General features: G+C 38.2%; 1 protein-coding gene across 1 annotated transcript in view; it reads left to right on the top strand.

Annotated features, from left to right (window-relative positions):
- Positions 1-21,850, top strand: part of LOC131439474 (uncharacterized) — a 132,357-nt gene that overhangs the window by 104,464 nt on the left and 6,043 nt on the right. Inside the window, exons 3-4 of the mRNA XM_058610517.1 lie at positions 6,643-8,840; positions 8,909-9,092. Of these exons, the coding sequence (XP_058466500.1) occupies positions 6,751-8,840; positions 8,909-9,092 (2,274 nt within the window). The 5' untranslated portion in view covers positions 6,643-6,750. The remainder of the gene's footprint in view (positions 1-6,642; positions 8,841-8,908; positions 9,093-21,850) is intronic.

Below are 21,850 nucleotides of genomic sequence, written 5' to 3' on the forward strand. Positions count from 1 at the left end.
AGTGGATTAAAATAGGTTTTTCTGCTTTTTTTTTGTTATGTCACCCATAAAATACTTTTCTGTAATATTTGTAATTTCTCAATTATACCCACAATTATGTACAACGATGGTGTCACAAGCTAGCTGTCGTATGTTCGAGGAACTCGACCTGGGAGGATTCTTTGTGTTAGTAGGATCAGCCATGCTCTGTACGCTATACACCGGCTGCGAAATCTGTTGAAACATAAGGTCAAATTCCACAAAGGGAATGTAATACCAAGGCATTGGTTCCTTTTCAAAAGACAGTCTTGATCACTTTTGGAAAAACAAACTACGCAAAGTAAAGTAGGTTTTTAGTGAGAAAGTTTACATGTCCAGAAAGTTTCATTGGAATCATTGGAACATAACATACACCAAATTGAAAATATGTTTTTCCTTCAAAAGTTTAGGTTCATTCCGTATTCACATTCCGCGGCACGTTTTGCTCTCAAGCACCTCTGCTTCCGACATCGACTGGATTGGCTTTGGGAAGGAACCCCGAACCAAGATATCCTGTGCCGTCGGTTTAGTTTTTTTCCGTCGTTCAGTAAAACGACATCGGCAGCTTTTGGAGAATTATGAACAATCCTCTTCATACAGCCGTAGGGTAGCTTCTTTTGACTGGTGCATAACTCAGCCTTGCACCCTGAGGAGATGAAGCAAACAGGCACACATCCCACTTCTCAGCGAAATAACCCGAGTATGAGTTGAAATATGCAAAAGGTCACGGCATCAATGTCACACAGCGAAAGATTGCATCATTTCAGCCTTTTCTTGGCAATCTTGAAGTTGGAGTGCAATCAAAAACCTCTCTGTGCCATCAACTATATCATTTGGATTTCTTGACGTGATGCTGCTAGTAGGACCGTTGGCTAAGATGATGATCTTCTATGATGATGGAGGTATGAATTGTTACAGAAACGTTTTCGTGGGACTCTTCCTACTACTGCTGCTACTAGCGCAACACTTTTCAAATTCAATGACGTTTTAATGGAGAAATTTTTCAAACACGGCTTCCTGCCGACGTCCCACCCAATTCGAAAACGAAGAAAATTTAACCTGATACACTTTACAATGAAGCGGAACGATTAAACTGAAATTTAATTCGCAGTTTCATTTCGTTTGCTACGAGCCGCGTTCGCCTCAGGTCACGAGTTACGGGAAGTCAGTCAACCGTAAAAGCCGCAATCAACAGACGACAACTGCGCACGGACGAGACTCAATCTAACGTGATCGAATCGGTTGGAAGGGAAGCACGTTTTCTGTTTCACTTGTATCTCCGGTAGGGCATCGTAACAGCACATATTCGTACGACACGAAAGCGCCAGTAGCAACAATGTCTTTCACCTTCGAACGCTGCCTGTGGTGCTAATTCGAATCAATTATCGGTCGATAATTATTTAATTCACTCTCGGGTTTTGTTCGAGGTGCCGCGGTGGTCGCATATGGAACCAATCCTCGCTGTCGCCTTTCTTTTCTCTTTCCTGTTCTACTTGTTTGCAGCTTGTTAATGGCATCTCAAAAGAAGAAACTGTCTATGATCAACAATTTTATAAGCGAATATAGCGAATCGCTAATTGCTAGTACCATTTGAACGAAAATAGCAATTGACCATATTGGTGAGGAGCTATCACTTATAGTGGACAACTTGCTAGAGTGTATGTCCCTCGAAGAATTGGAAATGTGGACTGTTTGTTGCGAGCGTGTGAAACCTGGCACCATGTGTTAATTTTCATCTGGTGAGAACCGTTTCTGATAAAAATATGAAAGTTCCCTTAAATTCCACTATGAAGAATGAAACTTTGATTTTTTTTCATAAACAGCTTAGTTTCATTCTCAAACATTTGATCTGGTGAACGTTATGGTTTGAATGTTAGAGCTTTCCGAAGAAGTATTTGATTTGGCAGGTCGTATGTGGTTGTGGTCGAAAATCTAAAAGTTTCGTTTCTATTGGCACTATCAATAAGAATGTGTATGAGGAAGAATGTTTGCAAAAGCCACTATTGCAGCTCTGTTTTGGCATGATTTAGTCTCTTGTCACTACGTGAAATCCGTCATGGAATGGTATAAAGTGTAAGAGGTCAAATACGTGCCAAAAATTTAATAAATTATATGTGGTCGGCGCAGGAAATGAATCTGCAAATGTTCCAATTGTTGACGTGTTCTGAAACTTTTTTCACATTGGTTAGCAGAATTTCGATAAAAAATAATTTCCCAAAAAATACTACTCGAAAACCTACCCAAAAAATTGCTTGAAAAAAATACATGAAAAAACTGTTTGATATCGGTCAAATAGACTGCTCGAGAAATTGCTCTGCTCGAATAAACTGTCGGAGAAAATTGCTTGCAAAGCTACCAGCAAAATTGTTCGAATATTTGCTAAAAAGTCGAAAACCATGACCGATATCGGGCAAACTACTCGAAAAACTGAGAGACTGTTCGATCTAATACCAGCACAAAATACTACACGAAAAACTGCGTTTCTCGAAAATCAGCTCGAAAAAACTGTTTGAAAATCAACTCGAAAAAACTGCTTGATAAACTGCACGGAAACTGCTCCAAATTTGATCAAAATATTACTTGGAAAAACAATGAAAAATTTCTCAAAAGAACTGCTTGGAATAGGTGCTTTAAAACTACCCGAAAAAACTGTTTGATATCGGTTCAAAAAAACTGCTCGAGAAATTGCTCGAAAAAGATGCTCAAAAAAGTACATGAAAACGTGCTCGAAAATCTGCTAGAAAAAACTGCTGAAGGAAATTTCTCGGAAAGCTGTCAGAAAAATTGCACGAATATCTTCTAAAAAATGATCGATTAACTGCTCGTGAAATTTGCTTGAAATCCTGAACAAAAACTACACGATAAACTACGCGAGAGAACTCTTCGAAAAACATATCGAAAAAATTGTTTGAAAATCTGCTCGAAAATCTCCTTGCAAACAGCTTTGAGAAATCACTCGAAAAACTGTTTGACAAACTAGTCGTGAAAATTGTTTGAGAAATTACTTCATAAAACTGTTTGAAAATGTGCTAGAAAATCCCTCTCACAAAATTGATCTGGAGACTGCTCAAAAATAGTGTTAAAAAACAGCTCGAAAAACTACTCGGTGAACTACTGGAGAAAATAGATCTGAAACCAGCATAAAATGCTACACGAAAAACTGCCTTTCTCGAAAATCAGCTCGAAAAAAAACTGCTTCAAAAAACTGATCGAAACACTACTTGGAAAAACTATGAAAAATTTCTCAAAAGAACTGCTTGGAATAACTGATTGAAAAAACTACCCGAAAAAAACTGTATGATACCGTACAGGAAAACGTGTTCGAAAATCTGCTAGAAAACATTGCTGAAAAAAATTTCTCGGAAAGTTGTCAGAAAAATTTCCCGAAAATCTTTAAAAAAAAAATTAAAAGCATGATCGATATCCAGTCGAGAAAACTGCTCGAAAAACTATCCGTAGAAACTGTTCGAAAAACAACTCGAAAAAATGATCGATAAACTGCTCGTGAAAATTGCTCTAAAACCTGAACAAAAACTACACGATAAACTACGCGCGAGAACTTCTCGAAAAAATTGTTTGAAAATCCGCTCGAAAAAACTCCTTGCAAACAGCTATAAGAAATCGCTCGAAAAACTGTTTGACAAACTACTCGAGAAAATTCTACTTTAACTACTGGTCAAAAAAGTACTCCACAGAACTGTTCGAAAATGTGTAAAAAAATAATTAAAAAAACTGCTCGAGATACTGCTCGAAAATAGTGTTAAAAAATAATTTGAAAAACTACTCGAGTAAATTGGTCGAAAATCAGCACGAAGAACAGCCCTATGAAACCGCTCGAAAAACTGTTTGAAAAACTTTTAATATAAAACGTACTCCATAAAACTATACGAAAATGTGCTAGAAAATAATGTTGGAAAAACAGCTCGAAAAACTACTTTGTAAACTACTCGAGAAAAAATATGTAAACCATTAAGAAAAGCTACACGAAAAGCTGCACGAGAGAACTCGATAATCAGCTCAAAAAACTGTTTGAAAATCTGCTCGAAAAAACTACTTTAAAAATTGCACAGAAAATACTTTAAAAATTGCTTCAAAAACTGCTTGGAACCACTGTTCGAAACACTGCTAAAAAAACTGCTTAAAATAATTACCCGAAAAAACTGTTTGATATCAAAACGTCTGCTCGAAAAATTGCTCGGAAAAAATTCTCAAAAAACGTGCACGAGAACGTGCTCAAAATTTTTTTCGAAAAAACTGCTGAAGAAAAATGCTCGCCAAGCTAGCAGAAAAATTGTCCGCATATTTACTTAAAAAACGAAAAGCATGATCGATGTTCAGTCGAGAAAATTGCTCGAAAAACTATTCGAAGAAACTTTTTTAAAAACAGCTCGAGAAGATGATCGATAATCTGCTCGAGAATATTGATCGAAAACCTACAGAAAAAAAAACAAACTGAAAACTGCGAGAGATAACTTCTCGAAAATCAGCACGAAAAAACTGTTAAACAAACTATTGATATAAAAAAGTACTTCATAAAATAATTCGAAAATGAGCTAGAAAAAATAACTCGTACAAAAAGTCACAAAATTGCTCGAGACGCTGCTCGAAAATAGTATTGGAAAAACAGTTCGAAAAACTACTTGGTAATCTACTCGTGAAAAATTATGTAAACCATTGAGAAAAGCTACACGAACAGCTGCGCGAGAGAACTCGATAATCATCTAAAAAACAACTGTTTGAAAATCTGCTCGAAAAAACTGATTGAAAACACTGTTCGAAAACTGTTCGAAAGAACTGCTTGAAATAACTACACGAAAAAACTGTTTGATATCAAAAAGACTGCTCGAGAAATTGCTCGGAAAAGATGCTCAAAAAACGTGCACAAGAACGTACTCAAAAATTTTTTCGAAAAAACTGCTGAAGAAAAATTCTCGCCAAGCTTCCAGAAAAATTGTCCGCATATTTACTAAAAAAATGAAAAGCATGAGAAATCTCGAGAAATTGCTCGGAAAAGATGCTCAAAAAACGTGCACAAGAACGTACTAAAAAATTTTTTCGAAAAAACTGCTGAAGAAAAATTCTCGCCAAGCTTCCAGAAAAATTGTCCGCATATTTACTAAAAAAAACGAAAAGCATAATCGATGTTCAGTCAAGAAAATTGCTCGAAAAACTATTCGATGAAACTTTTTTAAAACAGCTCGAAAAGATGATCGATAATCTGCTCGAGAATATTGATCGAAAACATGCACAAAAAACCACACTGAAAACTGCGAGAGAAAACACTGTTCGAAAAAACTGCTTGAAATAACTACCCGAAAAAACTGTTTGATATAAAAAGACTGCTCGAGAAATTGCTCGGAAAAGATGCTCAAAAAACGTGCACGAGAACGTTCTCAAAAATTTGCTGGAAAAAACTGCTGAAGAAAAATGCTCTCAAAGCTTCCAGAAAAATTGTTTGAATATCTGCTAAAAAAAACGAGAAGCATTGATCGATGTCCAGTCGATAAAATTGCTCGAAAAACTATTCGAAGAAAAACAGCTCGAGAAGATGGTTGATAAGAATATTGATCGAAAACCAGCACAAAAAACTACGGGAGATAACTTTTCGAAAATCAGCACGAAAAAACTGTTTGAAAATCTGCTCGAAAAAACTGCATAGAAAATTGCTCAAAAAAACTGATCGAAAAAACCTGTTCGATATCGATTCGGAAAAGAACCATTAAAACGTGCCCGAAAAAAATGCTGGAGAAAATTGCTCGGAAAGCTTCCAAAAAAAGTACTCCAATATCTACTATAAACGAAAAAACATTATCGATGTCTAGTCGGAAAACTGCTTGAAAACTATTCGAAGAAAAATGGTCGAAAAAAAATTAATCTAAACCTGCACAGAAAACTACACGAAAAACTGCGCGAGAGAATTTTTCGATAAAGATCTCGAGAAATCTGTTTGAAAATCAGCTCAAAAAACTGTTTGATAATTAGCTTGAAAAAACTGTCTGTAAACGACTCTAAGAAACTGCTCGATAAATGTTTGTCAAACTACTCGACAAAATTGTTTGAAAAAGTAATGGTAAAAAAATACTAAAAAACTGCTCGAAAATGTGCTAGAGAGACTACTCGAAAAACAGTTAAAAAACTACTCGAAAAATTTGAAAAACTATTTGGCAAACAGCTCGAGAAAATTGTTCCAAATGCTATTGGTCGATAAACTACTCAACAAAACTGTTTGACAAAGTGGTCGAAAATACTGCTGTAAATAGCCATTTACTAAATTGCTCGAAAATAGTGTTTCAAAAAAACACTAAAACACTGTTCGAAATACTGCTAGAAAAAATGTTTGGAATGTACATTCATTAGCCATCCCTAAAAGTGACAAGCTACGCCAACTTTGGCAAGTTTTCGTGTACTTGTTCCGTTGTTACCGATCGATAAGATAAGCTTCATGTATCAGCGTTGCGTAGGTGGACGCCAGTTGATACGGAAATGTTTTGCGTAGCGACCGTTGTTGATCCAGTTTAAAGCTTTGACACGTACTGTGGTTGTGGTTTTCCCCCGATTCTTGTGCGTTTGTCTCTATTTATTATAAGTAAAATTGATTTTTCTCCTTCGTTCTTTTATCCACAGATACTATCCTGTTCAATTTTCGACTACAATGTAAACTGGATCATATTCCCTAAGCGATTCTGACTCAACGTAGCATCAGCCCGCAGAAACCGAAAGCGACAACTTAAAATGGATACCATAGAGGAACTCGTAGTAGTGACGCAGGTGATTGAAGACGGTGAGGGTAAAATCCTGAACGAGCTCGAATTGACTAAATCGTCGGACACGGATGCAGCGGCGGCCTCATCGTCGCATGAGACAACTAAATGCTCGCAGGATTCTTCTTTCAATGTACGGGACTATGACTGTTCGTCGCTGGTAGAGGATCCAGCGGTGGGGAGAGATCTAGTGACTGATATTATCGAGCTTATAGGCGATGACGTTGACGGAGGCAATTCACAACCGTTGGTGGACGGTGATGTCGTTAAGGTGTTGAACGGAGGTGATGGAAGCGATAGCGGAGTGGAGTTCGGAGGAATCATGGGTTCACTGAACGAAACTGGGATCTTACAGCGAGCATTAAGTAATAACAGTGCCGGTTATGCGAGCAGTTGTTGCGGGTTGGAAGAGGGCAACGGTGTCAGTGTGTCATGTAATTCTAGTGTGATAAGTTATAGTTCGGATGTGTATGATAAGACCGGCAGTACAATAATTCTCGGTAGTAGATTGAGTAATGATTACTGTGCTAGTGAAGGCGGAAGTGAAAGTTCATCTGTGACGGGTGGTCCGGTTAGTTCTTTACGCAAACCCGGATGTACCACCAAGAAAAAGGTTGCTATGAAAGAACCTTTGACAAATCGGTCTCCCAGAAAATCCAGCGAAAGCTGCTCATCAGCTAGAAGTAGTTCGCGATCAAGAACTTCGTCCTTGGGAAGATCAGTGTCGTTGAACTTGAAAACGCCTCCGACTTCCGCAATGAATGTCCGAGAGCGAGCTAGATCTCGAGAGAAAATAAGTGCTTCCAGTACAAGTAGCAATAGAACGCCGTCGACATCTAAACCAATTGTTCCTACGAAGCGGCCACCGAAACCAGACTCGTTGCCAACCGGTATTAAGGAGGGGTCTCCAGCTATCCAGCGGTCGACTTTATCTAGAACTCCGTCGGTGACAAGAGGTCGAACACCGCTGGGAACTCCCACGGACGATGGTCGTTGGCCGTCCGTTGGAGGTAAAGGTACGATGGCACCTAGATCTACCTGTAGGGCCAGCTCCGCTGCTGTAGATGGAATTTCCATAAAAACACGTGTTGGTACTCTTGCCTTGGAAGGTAAAGCCAGCAGCCCACTGGACAAATTTGGAACACTTCCTCGCCGTCGAAGAGAAAGGTCTGCCGATGAATTGAAAGTTGGTAGCCCTCGGAGTGATTCTTTGACTCGTGATCAGAATCGTATGACAACCTCGCTTATCAAGAAACTTCCATCGACTAAACCAGAAATACCAACCAGAACGCTTCCTAGCTATCCAAGACTGGCCGGTGTGACCAAAAAAATAATCCAAAAGACGAAAATTTACCACGAGACTAGCGTTCAAACTGCGATGACATGTAAAGACGTAGAAGATGCTTTTAATGGCAAAGCCAAAGACATAAAGGTGGATGCGGTAGAGACCAGTCAAAAGGCTACCCAATCCGATATTCGTGACAAGGAGATGGATAAACTGGAAGAAAAACTTAAAAAACTTACCGCCGAGTATTCCACGCTGATGACGAAACACTCTGAGAAAAGTCAGATGGTCACAGCATTGGAGCAAAAGTTACTGAAAGAACGCGAAGAAAAGCTCGCGGCACAAAAAGAGCTCCAGAACAACAGCGAGCGCGTATTGGGGATGCTCGGATCGGTACAGGGAGTGGCAGTTGATACGGGTGGCGAGTGTGATAGTTTACTAATGCTGGAATCTCAGCTTCAAATGTCCGGCTCAGTGCTGGAAAAGAAGCAGGAACAAATCATCAAACTGCAAAGTATTTGCCGCACCCTACAGATGGATATGGAAAAATCCCTGAAAAACCAGGAAGAATTGTTGAGACAGAAGACTGAGTTGGAGGAAGAGTCAAGCGAAATGCAGGATTTCCTCCAAGCCGAAAAAGCATCCTGTATGGATGCTCTGAAGGAGGCAGAACTGGAAGTTTCCCAACTAAGACAGTCCCTGATCCAAAGGGAATGTGAAATCGAACGACAGCAGGAAGAGTGTCGCCATTTGGTTCGCATTGGCGAACAGCGGCGGTATGAATCATTAAGGTTGCCGTTTGTGGTATCGAGGAAATGACCCTTCGTTCGTTTTTTTTTTTCAGACAAGAGTTTCTCGGAATGCAAGCCAAATACAATGCGTTGGAAAGTCGATCGAAGGATATATTGTTACAGCAAGGAACAGCCGTTTCGGGAGCATCGGTGGCACTGTCCGGTTTGGGATCGAGACTCGACCATCTGGTTGAGCAGTTGATTGCCTCCTATAACATTTCCGAGCAGGATCTGGAGGTGAGTGTGTGTATTGTTTGGTTGCTCGCGGTTTAACTTTTCTAGTTACTGTCATCGCTAAATTCAACGTTTTACTCTAGATTACGGTCCCCCATCTGTCTGCTATGACTAATCTCTATGTAGAGTTGAATGTTTCCACATATATTTGTAATGATAAAAATATTGTATGCCAGTAATTTTCTACATTTTTGTGCATCTTCTAATATCTGGACATTGGGTAACGTAAAACTTGCCAAACTGAAAAAACAAAATTCCTTGTACAGATGAGGATAGTTGATAATGTTGATAGTTTTACCATTGTGCCTGGTTACAGATTATCATATTTCATTTTCTCATTTCCATTTTCGAGTCAGTTAGCTGTCAAATGTATGAATTTGACAGCAGTTATAATCGGAACAGGGTTAGTTTAAGCTTCAAGCGAAAACGATATAGGAATCTCTATTACATAGCAGAAGATCTTCTTTGGGAGAGGGACACAAAATGTCTGATTTCAGTCAATTTACGTTGTTTTTATAAAACCTTACCAGGTGAACGTAATAATTTTATTGTGTAATGGTCCTGGAAATTATGACTGAAGCGTTTAGTGAAGCCGAAAATACTATTGTCTTTATTGACAATTGTATAATGATGCTACAATTAAACTACGCCTAGGTTTCTTTTAATTTTATGTTTCCTACTGCTTCGTTTTATAACTATATTGAACTACATTTCTTAACGTTTAGTTGGAGTAAGCTTTTATTGCACCAATTATTGAATACGTGAGTTTCATGTTCGATTACTTCAGCATTTCTTATTTCTATAAAGAGCTCCATGTAGTCTGCATGTACAAGTACTTTTAGATGTTTAAGTCAGAAGGAAATGTCATTTACGTACAATATAAAAGGGAAGGGCCTAAAAGAGAGCCTTGGGGTACACCGGAAGTGACATTTATTGATTTGGAGTATGTGCTTTGACAGCGTACAATTTGTTTACGTTTTGTAAGATATGGTTCAAGTCATTCCAAAAGTTTTTATTCAATGCCATATTTTTGAATTTTGAAGAGGAGCAGTGGACCAAGAGTTCCGGAAGGAACAGTCTAAAGGCCGTGTGGAAGCCGGTGGCAAAAAAAAAATATTCCCAAGAGTAGATTCATTGGGTTTCTGCTTCCATGTCGTAAAAGGCCACAATTGCAGAAGTTTCTGCTTTCCTATTTTGAGTTAGTAGACCTAAACTATTACTTGTTTCAAAAAAGTGTTTTTTTACCTATTTTTATATATATAAAAAATAGGTATAGAATTCGCTCAAACTTTAGAAAATTTTTCCGAGGCCCGGAGGGCCGAATGACATATACCAATCGATTCAGCTCGACGAACTGAGCAAATGTCTGTGTGTGTGTGTATGTGTGTGTGTCTGTATGTGTGTTGTCAACTAAGAGGTCGAGATCTCAGAGATGGCTAGACTGATTTTGATCAAACTAGTCGCAAATGAAAGGTCTCCCCGTCACCCAAAACGCTATTGAATGGTTTTGAGATAGGATGTTTACTTTTTGAGTTATTCGAAGTTTTATGTCAAAATTTTCAGTTTTTTGACAGTATCTGTCACAATTGACCTTGAAAACAGAATATGTTTTCAGACTTAGATTCCGCACGGTGATACCTATCCAACAAGCCATAGTTTGTTAAAATCCGTCCATTTTTAACGGAGATATCGAAATTTTTCTGTAAGCGACTTTTCTCCCTATTCCAGCAGTAGGAGTTTTGAGCGCTGTATGACAAAGATATGCTTGGGAGGAACGGAAAACACGATTTTTTATACTGTTACATACAATTGTTTCTAAGTACCAAAAAGATTGTGTACAGCATCCTTTTTCATGACATTTAGCCTCGGACCGATTTTGGCACGGCTCGTTTTTAGCAACATAATCGTTCGAATATGACATATATAGACCAGATGATGGCAGAATTTTTTTTAATTATTTTGTTTTAAACTACTTACAGCAATAAATGCTGGAACAACATAACATCCATATACCATTCGAATCAGTTCATCGAGATCAGCAAATGCGTGTGTGACAAATAATTTCACTTAATTTTCTCGGAAAATTTCTTTTCTACAAATTCAGATTCATACGAAAAGTCGTATGCTCCCAAACAAAGTTCCTGCATTATGTTTGGTTCCGACCTCTGGTTCTGGAACTACAGGATGATATGTGAAACGAAATCAAAACTGTGTAACTCATTTTTCTCGTAGATGGCTGAACCGATCTAAGATTCAAATGAAATCTAAGAATCATCTAAGATTCAAATGAAAAGTTTCAAGGTTCTATAAAACATCTTGCTTTTCAGTCAGATCCAACTTCCGGTTTCGGAAATGCAGGGTGATTAGTATAAAAATGTCTATTTTATATAAATTAATCAGGTTTATCGGGTTGGCAGATTTGGATATTCGATATCCAAATAAATTTATTTCAGTTTTAATGGTATTCAGTTTTCGATCAGAAGGCACCTAAAAATTTAATTCGTGCTATGATCTCTCAAAGATGTCTTAACTGATTTTCAAATATTTTGAAACAAATGTAAACTGTACAGCTACTCAGGTGAATTTATCTGACTTCGGCCATACCGCTTTTAGAATTCCGGTTCCAGTATAAAATCGTTTCTCAAAGCTCAATCGTTTTCTCAAAAAAAGCCTAATCAAATTTCAGAAACAAAAATTCAAATTAAAACAAACTTATATACAAAAATTAATTAATTTTACCCAATTATGACTTCCGGTTCTCGAATTACATGATGATGAATTTTTAAAATTCAAACCGATATAGAAGATGACAATCCCGAAAAGCTTCAAAGTTGGACTCAAAACTGTTGTAATTTATTCGTCATATGGCCATACGAATCGGTTTGGGTTATGCTGATTCCTGAATACCGGCTCTGGAAGTACCTTAAATTACCGCAAACTCTAGAGTGGAACTTACTTATCATGGCATGTTTAATCGATTATCACACTTCTAGATTCAAATTCGATCCGATTTGCAGTTTCGACATTACAGAGTAATGAGTGATTAAAATCTCAAATTGTCGCTTAAAACAACGGTCATTAAAATAATGTCATAAAAACTTAAACACCGAAGAATATTCATGCAAAAAACACATCCGGATTGATAAAAATAGGTATCATCTCACTGCTAGGTGGATTAAACACGTTTTTATATTTATCCTTAGTTTTTCGAGAGAATCTTTTCTTATATATTCTTTCGAGCTTTTGAGAATAGTCTAATCTAGAAAAAAGGTGAGTAATATCAGAAACAACCGGATGACGTGAATATGAAGAAAATGGATGATTCAGTTTCTTTCACGTTGAAGAATCTGTTTTCTGGACATGGAATTCTGGAATCGAATTTATAAGCCGAATACTAGAACAGAATCCTAGATCTGAATTCTGAAACTCAATTTTGAATCAAGATTTAGGAACTAAATTCCGAAACTGGATTCTGGATTTGGATTGTTCTAGAGCTGAATTCCAAATCAGATTTTTTCTAATACCTGAATCCAGCTATAATTTTAGAATTGTGGAACTAAATTTTGGAATTTGGTTATTTCAGACCTTTCTGCTTTCTGGGACTGAATTCCGAACCAGGATTCAGGAACGTACTCCAGAACTGAATTCTGGAAATAAAACTGCAATTTCGTATCCGAAATCTGGTCCTAGATTTCAGTCTGAAGCTCCAGAAATTTTTCAGTTCTAGAGTTCAGTTTCAAAATGCTGATCCAAGTCCAAAATCTAGGTCCAGAATCAAGATTCTAATCTCAGTTTCAGATTTCGGCTCAACATTGTAGGCTTGGAAGCTCGGAGGTTCAGAAACTCGGGTTCAGTTCTAAAAGTGTCCAACTCCAATCTGGCCTTGGATTCTGGACGAGGAACTGAGTTTTAGATCACAATTCTGAAAACTACAAAAAATCAACAGGGATCCGGCCACCCAGATTACCTGATTTAACCCGGACTTCTTTTTGTGAGGTTATTTGAAAATCAAGGTTTACGTCAACCAGCTTGGCAAACGCAGAAAAAAGGAATCATTTTGTAATTGCTAATAAAGGTAGCCACTTAGATGATATTGTTTTCAAAAACTAGTCCAAAAAATTGTAAGGATCCAAACTGAATAAAAGTACATCACTCATAGAAATCGGTTGATTTTTTCTCAAAGTTATTCAATGTTTACATACCGACATAAAAGATGGAGCACCCTGTACTCTTGGACTCTGAAACTGAATTCCAGAATGTCCTAGAACTCTAGAATTGAATTCTATATCTTGGTTTTAGTCTGAACCAGGGTTTAAAATATTCATTCGCCGGGGAATGAATATATAGTTTCCATTGCATTGTGAGCGAACAATTCCACCGCTCACAAAGAGGACGCCTTTCCAGCCAAAAAGAACCAGACAAACAAAACGCTAGTTGAAGCAAATATATTCCACATATGCACAGACGACACAATGTGTTGGTTTTTGGGGTCTTCATGAAGCACAGAAGCCGTGAATATAATTTTCTCTCTCGTGTTCTGAACGTCGTCCTCTCACAAAATAATTCATAGTAAGCAAACAATCTTCACGGGGCTAGAAATTGATGAAGATTATATATTCGAATGTTTCTGCCAGCTCCGAACGCGAACGGCTGTTAATGATGACTTTATGCAACGAAAACTTTTACATATCAATTATTTAGTAACAGTAAGAATTCTTAGTTATACTTGAATATTATAAACAGAAGTAGCAGGAGCGCAGCAATGATGATCTGATGATCTCAGTAAATACTGCAAACAAACAAACGCTTCGTTCGCTGGCTGCTCGAGAGAAACTAACTCCTTCACTCTTGTTACTTCTATAAATCAAAATTCTGCTAAATTGTGTTTAATTGGATTTAATCGAAATAGTGCAGTCATAGAGAGTCAATTAACCAAGTCAAAGTCAAAGTCTTGGCATTACATTTTTTTTTGTGGAATTTGGCCTTTCTGTTACAACAGACTTTGCAGCCGATGCTTAGCGTACAGAATCATTGCATGGCTAGTATACTATGAATCCTATTGACACTAAGAACCCTTCCAGGTCGGGGCTCGAACATACGACAACTGGCTTGTAAGACCAGCGTCCTATGCATTGAACCGCCAACCCGGGACAATTAACCAGCTGGATGAATAATGAGTCTTGTAATCAATATCCACACGGAACGACCGAAATTTGCTCTGCGCCTAATTCGTATTACTGTTTTTGAATTATTGATTTTAACAACAAAATTTCCAAAATAACTATTAAATTAGTTGAAATTCAGAATTTACTTTGCTGAAAAAACTCTTGTTTTTAGAAAATGTGTTTTGTTGGCGAATATCCTGGACACAAACCAGCAATGTTTCAATCCAACACGAAATTCTCATTGACTATCTATCACCCTCATTGCTGAAAGACAGCCCAAAGAAAACAACAATGAAATTGGTTTTATTCACAAGTTTCTTAGCCAAAAATTCATGAGAAGTGTCAAAGTAAAACAATCCATTGAAAAACTAAAAAGGATAGTCTTGTTGAAACTGCTTGCAAATTGTTTTGATGTTTTTCGCATTTGTTACGATATATCCATATTTACTTTTTTAACCGATGTGTAAAAAAGGCCGTAAACTCTTAGTGGAAAGTGTATTTATTCAGAATTTGTGCGCATTTGAAGCGATTGTGCGTAGTAATGTTTTTACGCTGAACAGTGAAGTGAGTTTCGAATGTTGCACTCTAATTGTATATGTCAAATGATGTTTTTTGTATCTTCCAATCTTTCGGGCTACGCCGTCCGGTGTACTACTTGAATTCGGTTTTTGTTTTCCGAGTGCTTAAAGTATTCAGTTTTAGCAAAAGTAAGATTTTTTAGTTGTCACTGCAAAAATCTAATTAAAATCATAAAATCAACTATTTTTTTCGCCAAAATGCTGATTTCGGCCTTTCAGTGCAGCATGGAATATTTTTTCATGGTGTATCACTATGGCTTGTTGAGAGCTGTAAAAAACCCATGTCCTCATTACAGCAAAATCTTTATTCAAATAAACGCGCTTGCGGTAGCAGTGCACACAAAATTGATTCTGTATAAACGAATGTGAAGCGCGTTCGGACCTCGGAGAAACATTCGACAGTTAAGCCAAAAGCAAAAGCAAAAATTGAATATATAATCTTCAGTACTATCCATTCTAGTGAAGATAGTTGCTTTTTTTTTTTTTCATAAATACGTTTATTTCCTAAGGCAGTTTACATAAGTTTTTCTTCGCCGTAGCATCACTTTTACATAATATTCTTATCCTAATTTAATTCTAACATAGTCACAACGTTTTGCATTTATTAAAACATATTCTCTTATTACTTAAATATCATCTTAGGTAACTCGTCATTAATTATGAAATCTACTCGGAAATATTATTTGAACCAAACGATTAACTTCTATAAATTATAAAATAAGCTGTTATTTTCAGACATTTTGTTAATAATTTGATAAACTGTTTCGAGTTTGTTTGTATCATTACATTATTTTTATTCTAATTTAGCTATTGGTTGAACTCATGGACGCAGCTGGGATCAGAACTAAGTCTTGAAAGGGGCCTTTATTAAATTGAAACTCCAGTTTTCTTTATGAAATGATAAATAAGTTTCATGTATGAAAGGTCACGACAAGCAAGAATGTCTCGAACTGGGATATTGGATAGTCTACCTTGGGTACGCAAAGAATTTATTAGTTGAGATCTGACATCACGATACTCCACGCATGTCCAAACGACATGATCAATATCTCGATAACCTTCGCCACAAGCACAATGATTAGTCTCGGAGAGCCCAATTCGAAGGAGATGTGCATCTAACGTGTAGTGATTGGACATGAGTCTGGACATCACACGAATGAAATCTCTACTCACATCCAGTCCCCTGAACCATGCCTTTGTCGATATTTTCGGAATAATTGAGTGCATCCACCGACCCAGATCATCTTTATCCCAAGAAGCTTGCCAGCTGGCAAGTGTTCTTTGGCGAGACGAGCTATAGAATTCGTTGAAAGCAATTGGTCTCTCATAAATTTCACCCTCAATAGCACCACGTTTGGCTAAAATATCGGCTCTTTCATTGCCAGGAATGGAGCAATGAGCCGGGACCCAGACTATAGTGATTAGATAATTATTGTTCAATATGTCGTTCAGGCACTGTTTTATTTTGCCCAGGAAAAACGGTTCAGTCTTGCCAGTCATGTTTGAGCGAATGGCTTCAATTGCACTCAGACTATCTGTGAAGAGGAAATAATGGTTTGGAATTAATGTGACGATTACACTCAAACTATAATGAACTGCTGCTAGCTCTGCTATATAAACAGATGCAGGTTCTTGAAGCCTAAATGAGGCCGAAACATTATTGTTGAACATACCAAACTCTGTCGCTTCTTCAATTCGCGATCCGTCCGTGTAAAACATTTTCTCAGAGTCAATATGCCTGAACTTACTTGAAAATATTTTTGGGATTTCCGTCGAACGTAGATGATCCGGGATTCCACGCACTTCGCGCTGCATGGATGTATCGAAAAATAAAGTTGAGTCAGGGACATTTAGGAGGCTGACACGGATAGGAATATATCTTGAAGGGTTGATTTCCTGTGACATATGGTTAAAATATACTGTCATGAATTTTGTTTGAGAACGAAGCTCGACTAGTCGTTCGAAATTATTAATTACCATGGGATTAAGCACCTCACATCTTATTAGCAGGCGTGATGAAAGCTCCCAAAAACGATCTTTCAATGGAAGAACTCCCGCCAGAACTTCAAGACTCATTGTATGTGTCGAATGCATGCAGCCTAAGGCAATTCGCAAGCAACGGTACTGAATTCGCTCAAGTTTGATAATATGAGAGTTTGCAGCGGAACGAAAACAAACGCATCCATATTCCATCACTGAAAGTATCGTTGTTTGATACAATTTTATTAGATCTTGCGGATGAGAACCCCACCAAGATCCTGTTATTGTTCGAAGAAAATTTACTCTTTGTTGGCATTTTGTTATCAGAAACCTAATGTGTCCTCCCCACGTGCATTTGGAATCGAACCACACCCCGAGGTATTTAAAAGTTAAAACCTGTTGGATCATTCTTCCCATCATATGAAGCTGAAGCTGCGCGGGATCATGCTTTCTTGAAAAGACGACTAACTCTGTTTTCTCCGCAGAGAATTCGATACCAAGATGAACAGCCCAATCGGACAAGTTATCTAAGGTATCTTGCAATGGTTTATGCAGATCAATAGCTTTGGGTCCAGTAACTGAAACCACGCCATCATCTGCCAATTGTCTTAGTGTACATGGGATTACTAGACAGCTGTCAATGTCATTTACGTAAAAATTATAGAGGAGCGGACTGAGGCATGAGCCTTGCGGGAGACCCATGTAACAATTTCTGAGTGTTGCCAAATCGCCATGTGAAAAATGCATGTGTTTCTCTGACAAAAGGTTGTGCAAATAATTATTTATAACCGCTGGGAGTCCATTTTGGTGAAGCTTGTCTGAAAGAACATCAATGGAAACTGAATCAAATGCTCCTTTAATGTCTAAAAATACAGATGCCATTTGTTGCTTTTGAGCGAAGGCAATTTGGATGTCAGACGAAAGTAATGCAAGGCAATCATTCGTCCCTTTATTTCTACGGAAGCCAAACTGAGTATCTGACAACAAACCGTTCGTCTCGACCCAAGTGTCGAGACGTCGTAGAATAATTTTTTCGAACAATTTTCTGATGCAGGACAACATCGCAATGGGTCTATATGAGTTGTGATTGGAAGCTGGTTTCCCCGGTTTTTGAATGGCGATAACTTTCACTTGTCTCCAGTCAGGTGGAACAATATTTTGCTCAAGAAACTTGTTGAACAATTCCAACAAACGTCTTTTTGCGAGGTTGGGCAGATTCTTCACCAAGTTGAATTTAATTCTGTCCAACCCTGGAGCGTTATTGTTACAAGACAAGAGTGCTATAGAAAATTCCATCATTGAAAATGGGTTATTAATAAAACCATTATTTGGAGGAGATTCCCGTATAATGCTCTGCGTAGGAACAGAATCTGGGCAAACTTTCCTAGCAAAGTCAAATATCCATCGGTTCGAGTATTCATCACTCTCATTGCCCACGTTACGATTCCTCATTCGTCTGGCCGTGTTCCAAAGAGTGCTCATTGAGGTATCTCTTGACAAACCTTCGACAAAATGTCTCCAATAGCTACATTTTTTGGCTCGAAGTATGCTCTTGTACTTGGTTTCTAAAACCATAAGTTTTTCAAAATTCTGAGGAGTTCCTCCTCCCCGTTTTAGAAACGTCTTGCAAGCATTTTGTTTTGCGAGTTTAGCCTCTGAGCACTATTTGTCCCACCAGGGGTTGGGAGGCCTTCTGTTAGTCGTTGGCCCAGGAAAGCGTTTAGTTTGGGATTGTTCTGCTGCCTCCAGAATCGAACAAATGAGGAAGTCATATTCTTCAAGTGGAGGGAGCTCTTCCATTGAATTCAAAATACTAGAGATACTACTTTGGTATTTAATCCAGTCGATATTTTTTGTCAAATCATATGGAATACTAGCGGAAGTAGCAATGCAATTGCTACTGCTAATTGAGATGATGATTGGTAAATGATCGCTACCGTGTAAATCAGGCAGTATTTTCCAGGTGCAATCTAGTCGAATTGATGTTGAGCAAAGAGATAGATCTAATGCACTTGGGCGTGCCGGAGGTCTTGGGATCCGTGTCATGCTACCCATATTTAATACCGTCATGCTAAAATTGTCACAAATGTTTTGTATTAAAGATGATCTGCTATCATTGTAAACGGAACCCCACATAATACCGTGCGAATTTAAATCCCCCAGAATCAATCGTGGTGCAGGAAGGGCTTCAACCATTTCATTAAGCTGTTGCTGTCCAACTTGTGCTTTTGGAGGAATATAAACCGAAGCTATGCAAATATCTTTGCCTTTAATGTTTATTTGGCTAGCAACAACTTCTATACTAGAAGTTGAAGGGATGTTTAATCTATAAAAGGAATAGCATTTCTTAATTCCCAAAAGCACTCCACCATACGGAGAGTCTCTATCGAGACGTATAATGTTAAAATCATTAAAATTTAAAGCTATGTTTGAAGTAAGCCATGTTTCGCATAAAGCAAATACATCACATTTTTGACTATGCAATAATATTTTAAATGAATCAAGTTTTGGCATGATGCTTCGACAATTCCACTGCAGGACAGTGATTGTATCATTTGCGACGGGTGATAAATTATCCATCAAAAGATACAAAACCTGAGACAATTGGCCATTGAGCTGATAACTGCTTCAAAAAGGTTCTAGCTATTGGAAGGAATGCCATTATGAGGGTCTTTAAGGGTTCAGATATATTGAATGCTGAGAAAATCCATTCAACAATTTCCGAAAACTTCAGTAATCCTGTTGGTGGCTGTGAAATGGAGCCCACAGGATTATTATCTTATTCTGTACTAGATCCTGGATTGGTTTGTGAATTTGACAAACCAGGAGGCACAGTCTTTGGTTTTGACTTTTTTTGTTTAACACGGGGATCTTTTTTTGAAGATGAAATTTTAGGTGTCTTTTTTGGTAATTTGGAGGAAGACTTCTTTCTCTTAACTGACCCTTGGGTAGTGATAAACGAATTACCTTCACTATTTTCGTCAGAGTCAGAGTCCTCTGGTTCCTCTAGATTTGAAAACCCGTTTTCGGTTTCCAAAGGGGGGACATCAATGACCGTTTTAAGCATTTCTGCATCTTTGGAGGGTATGTAAACTTTATACTCTTTATTGAAATGTTCCGAAGAGACAATATCATTCGCGTGTTTCAAATTATTTACCACAACACGAATTTTATCGTTATTTACTTTTATGATCTCTTTGATTGAAGAGTATCGTGATGTCAAACCTTTATTAATTTGAAAAATGTTTAATGGCTTTGATATACGTCTAAAAAAGACTATCCAAGGCCCAGAAGAGCTCTCCTGATATTTTTTCGTTCGTGGGGGTATCGGATTCATGCTAGGATTTACGTCCATGGATTCATCCATTACATTAAAATTTTTAACTAAACTTTAAAATAAAATTTGAAACCAACACTACACAGTACTCAATCAAAAGGAAAAGAAAAAACTTCTACCTTGAAATTGTTGTCTATCTCCGTTGCACTGCCGTGTAGATCCTCGTTGCTCTAGATGTTCTTGTTGGATGTATCTGGACGTTGATACAATGCTGAAGCTCACTGTAGCGATAGAATATGATGTGATGCTACTGCTACCTGACATCCAGCACCACTCGAATTCCGATTTGCTTTCGTCTTCGCCAGCTGTAACCAGCGCAGGTCACCGGTGTATACCTGCGTGTTGTATGGCAGTGGAAAGACCGAGTTGTCTTGTCTCCTTCTTCCTTGTGCTCCGCACCGATATGCTTCTGCACCGAAGTGCCTTCGCACCGGTGTGCCTTTGCACTCTCCTGCTTCTATGTGCCTTTGCAATCTTCCTCTTCGATGTGCCTTTGCACTCTCCTGCTCAGCACTTGTGGCTGTATATTGCGGCCTGGGTAGAGTTTGGGAAACGCCCTTTGTTGTTTCCTTCACCAGCTTGGCCCAGCACTAGGGCTCTCTTATGCAGCACGACTATACGTTTTAACGGCTGCTGCCAACAGGTCTCTACCTGTAGTTCAACCGTTGTCGTATTTAACGCGTGTAAACCAACCAGCGTTATTAAACTGTACGCTTCTATACACAACCTTCTCGGTTGAACGGCTATTACTGAATGATGAAGATAGTTGCTTGCTGTTAGACATTCTCTGTTATCGAGAAAAGGAGAAACAGTGGTATGGGTGAACATTTTTCGCTCTCTTTCAACAACAACAAGGCTCACGCTACCTCAAAAGCGATATCTATCTTCTATCTTCTATATATATAAAAATGCAGAGATCTTTCTTTGTAATCGCATCACGTAAGAACGGATAGACGGATTGAGATGCTTTTTTTTTGTTTGATCAGTTTTTACCCCCACCGGGTTCGTACATCAAAAAAATTTGGAAAACTTACCGGAAAAGTGGGAAAAACCAATAAAGTTATTTTGTATGGACAATGGAATTTTCCACTGAAAAAGTCGCCAATGATTGCTAGATCTACGACTGATGTTTGGCGCGCAACGAGATGCTCAGTATTTCGCCGCTGAAGAAAAGAATACTAGATCGTTGGAAAATCGTTTGGCGCGCAACGAGTAGTTTTGGGTGGAAACTGTACATGCATGCTTGATCCTTAAGAATCGTCATTTTGAAACACGTGCTTTATAGCTTATGCCAAATGACATAGTGGAACGCATATGGTTGTTCTAGCTATACCGTAAGCAGGATCAAAAGTTCTGATATCGTTTACCAATAGATGCATTGTGTGCGATGCAATCAGTTAGATGAATAATGTTAGCCACGATGGGCGTGAGTTGTATAAATCAATAAATGAATTCTGCTGTTGAAATAATGAGGTCAGATACAGGGACGGGTATAGCGTGATGGGTAAGTCGATACCTTTCACGCAGTCCATCTGGGTTCGTTTCCCAACCCTGAACATAGGGTCATAAAATTTTCCTGGCTCGAAGAGGCGAATGATCTTAAGTTTGACACCTCTATAATCGAAACAAAAAAAGAGATTTTCCTTGCATTTAGCATGCTGAAGTTCGTTTAGCCATTTCGGGTAAATTTTCAAGGATGGA

This window comes from Malaya genurostris, chromosome 3 (genome assembly GCF_030247185.1).
Source record: "Malaya genurostris strain Urasoe2022 chromosome 3, Malgen_1.1, whole genome shotgun sequence".
NCBI lineage: Eukaryota > Metazoa > Arthropoda > Insecta > Diptera > Culicidae > Malaya > Malaya genurostris.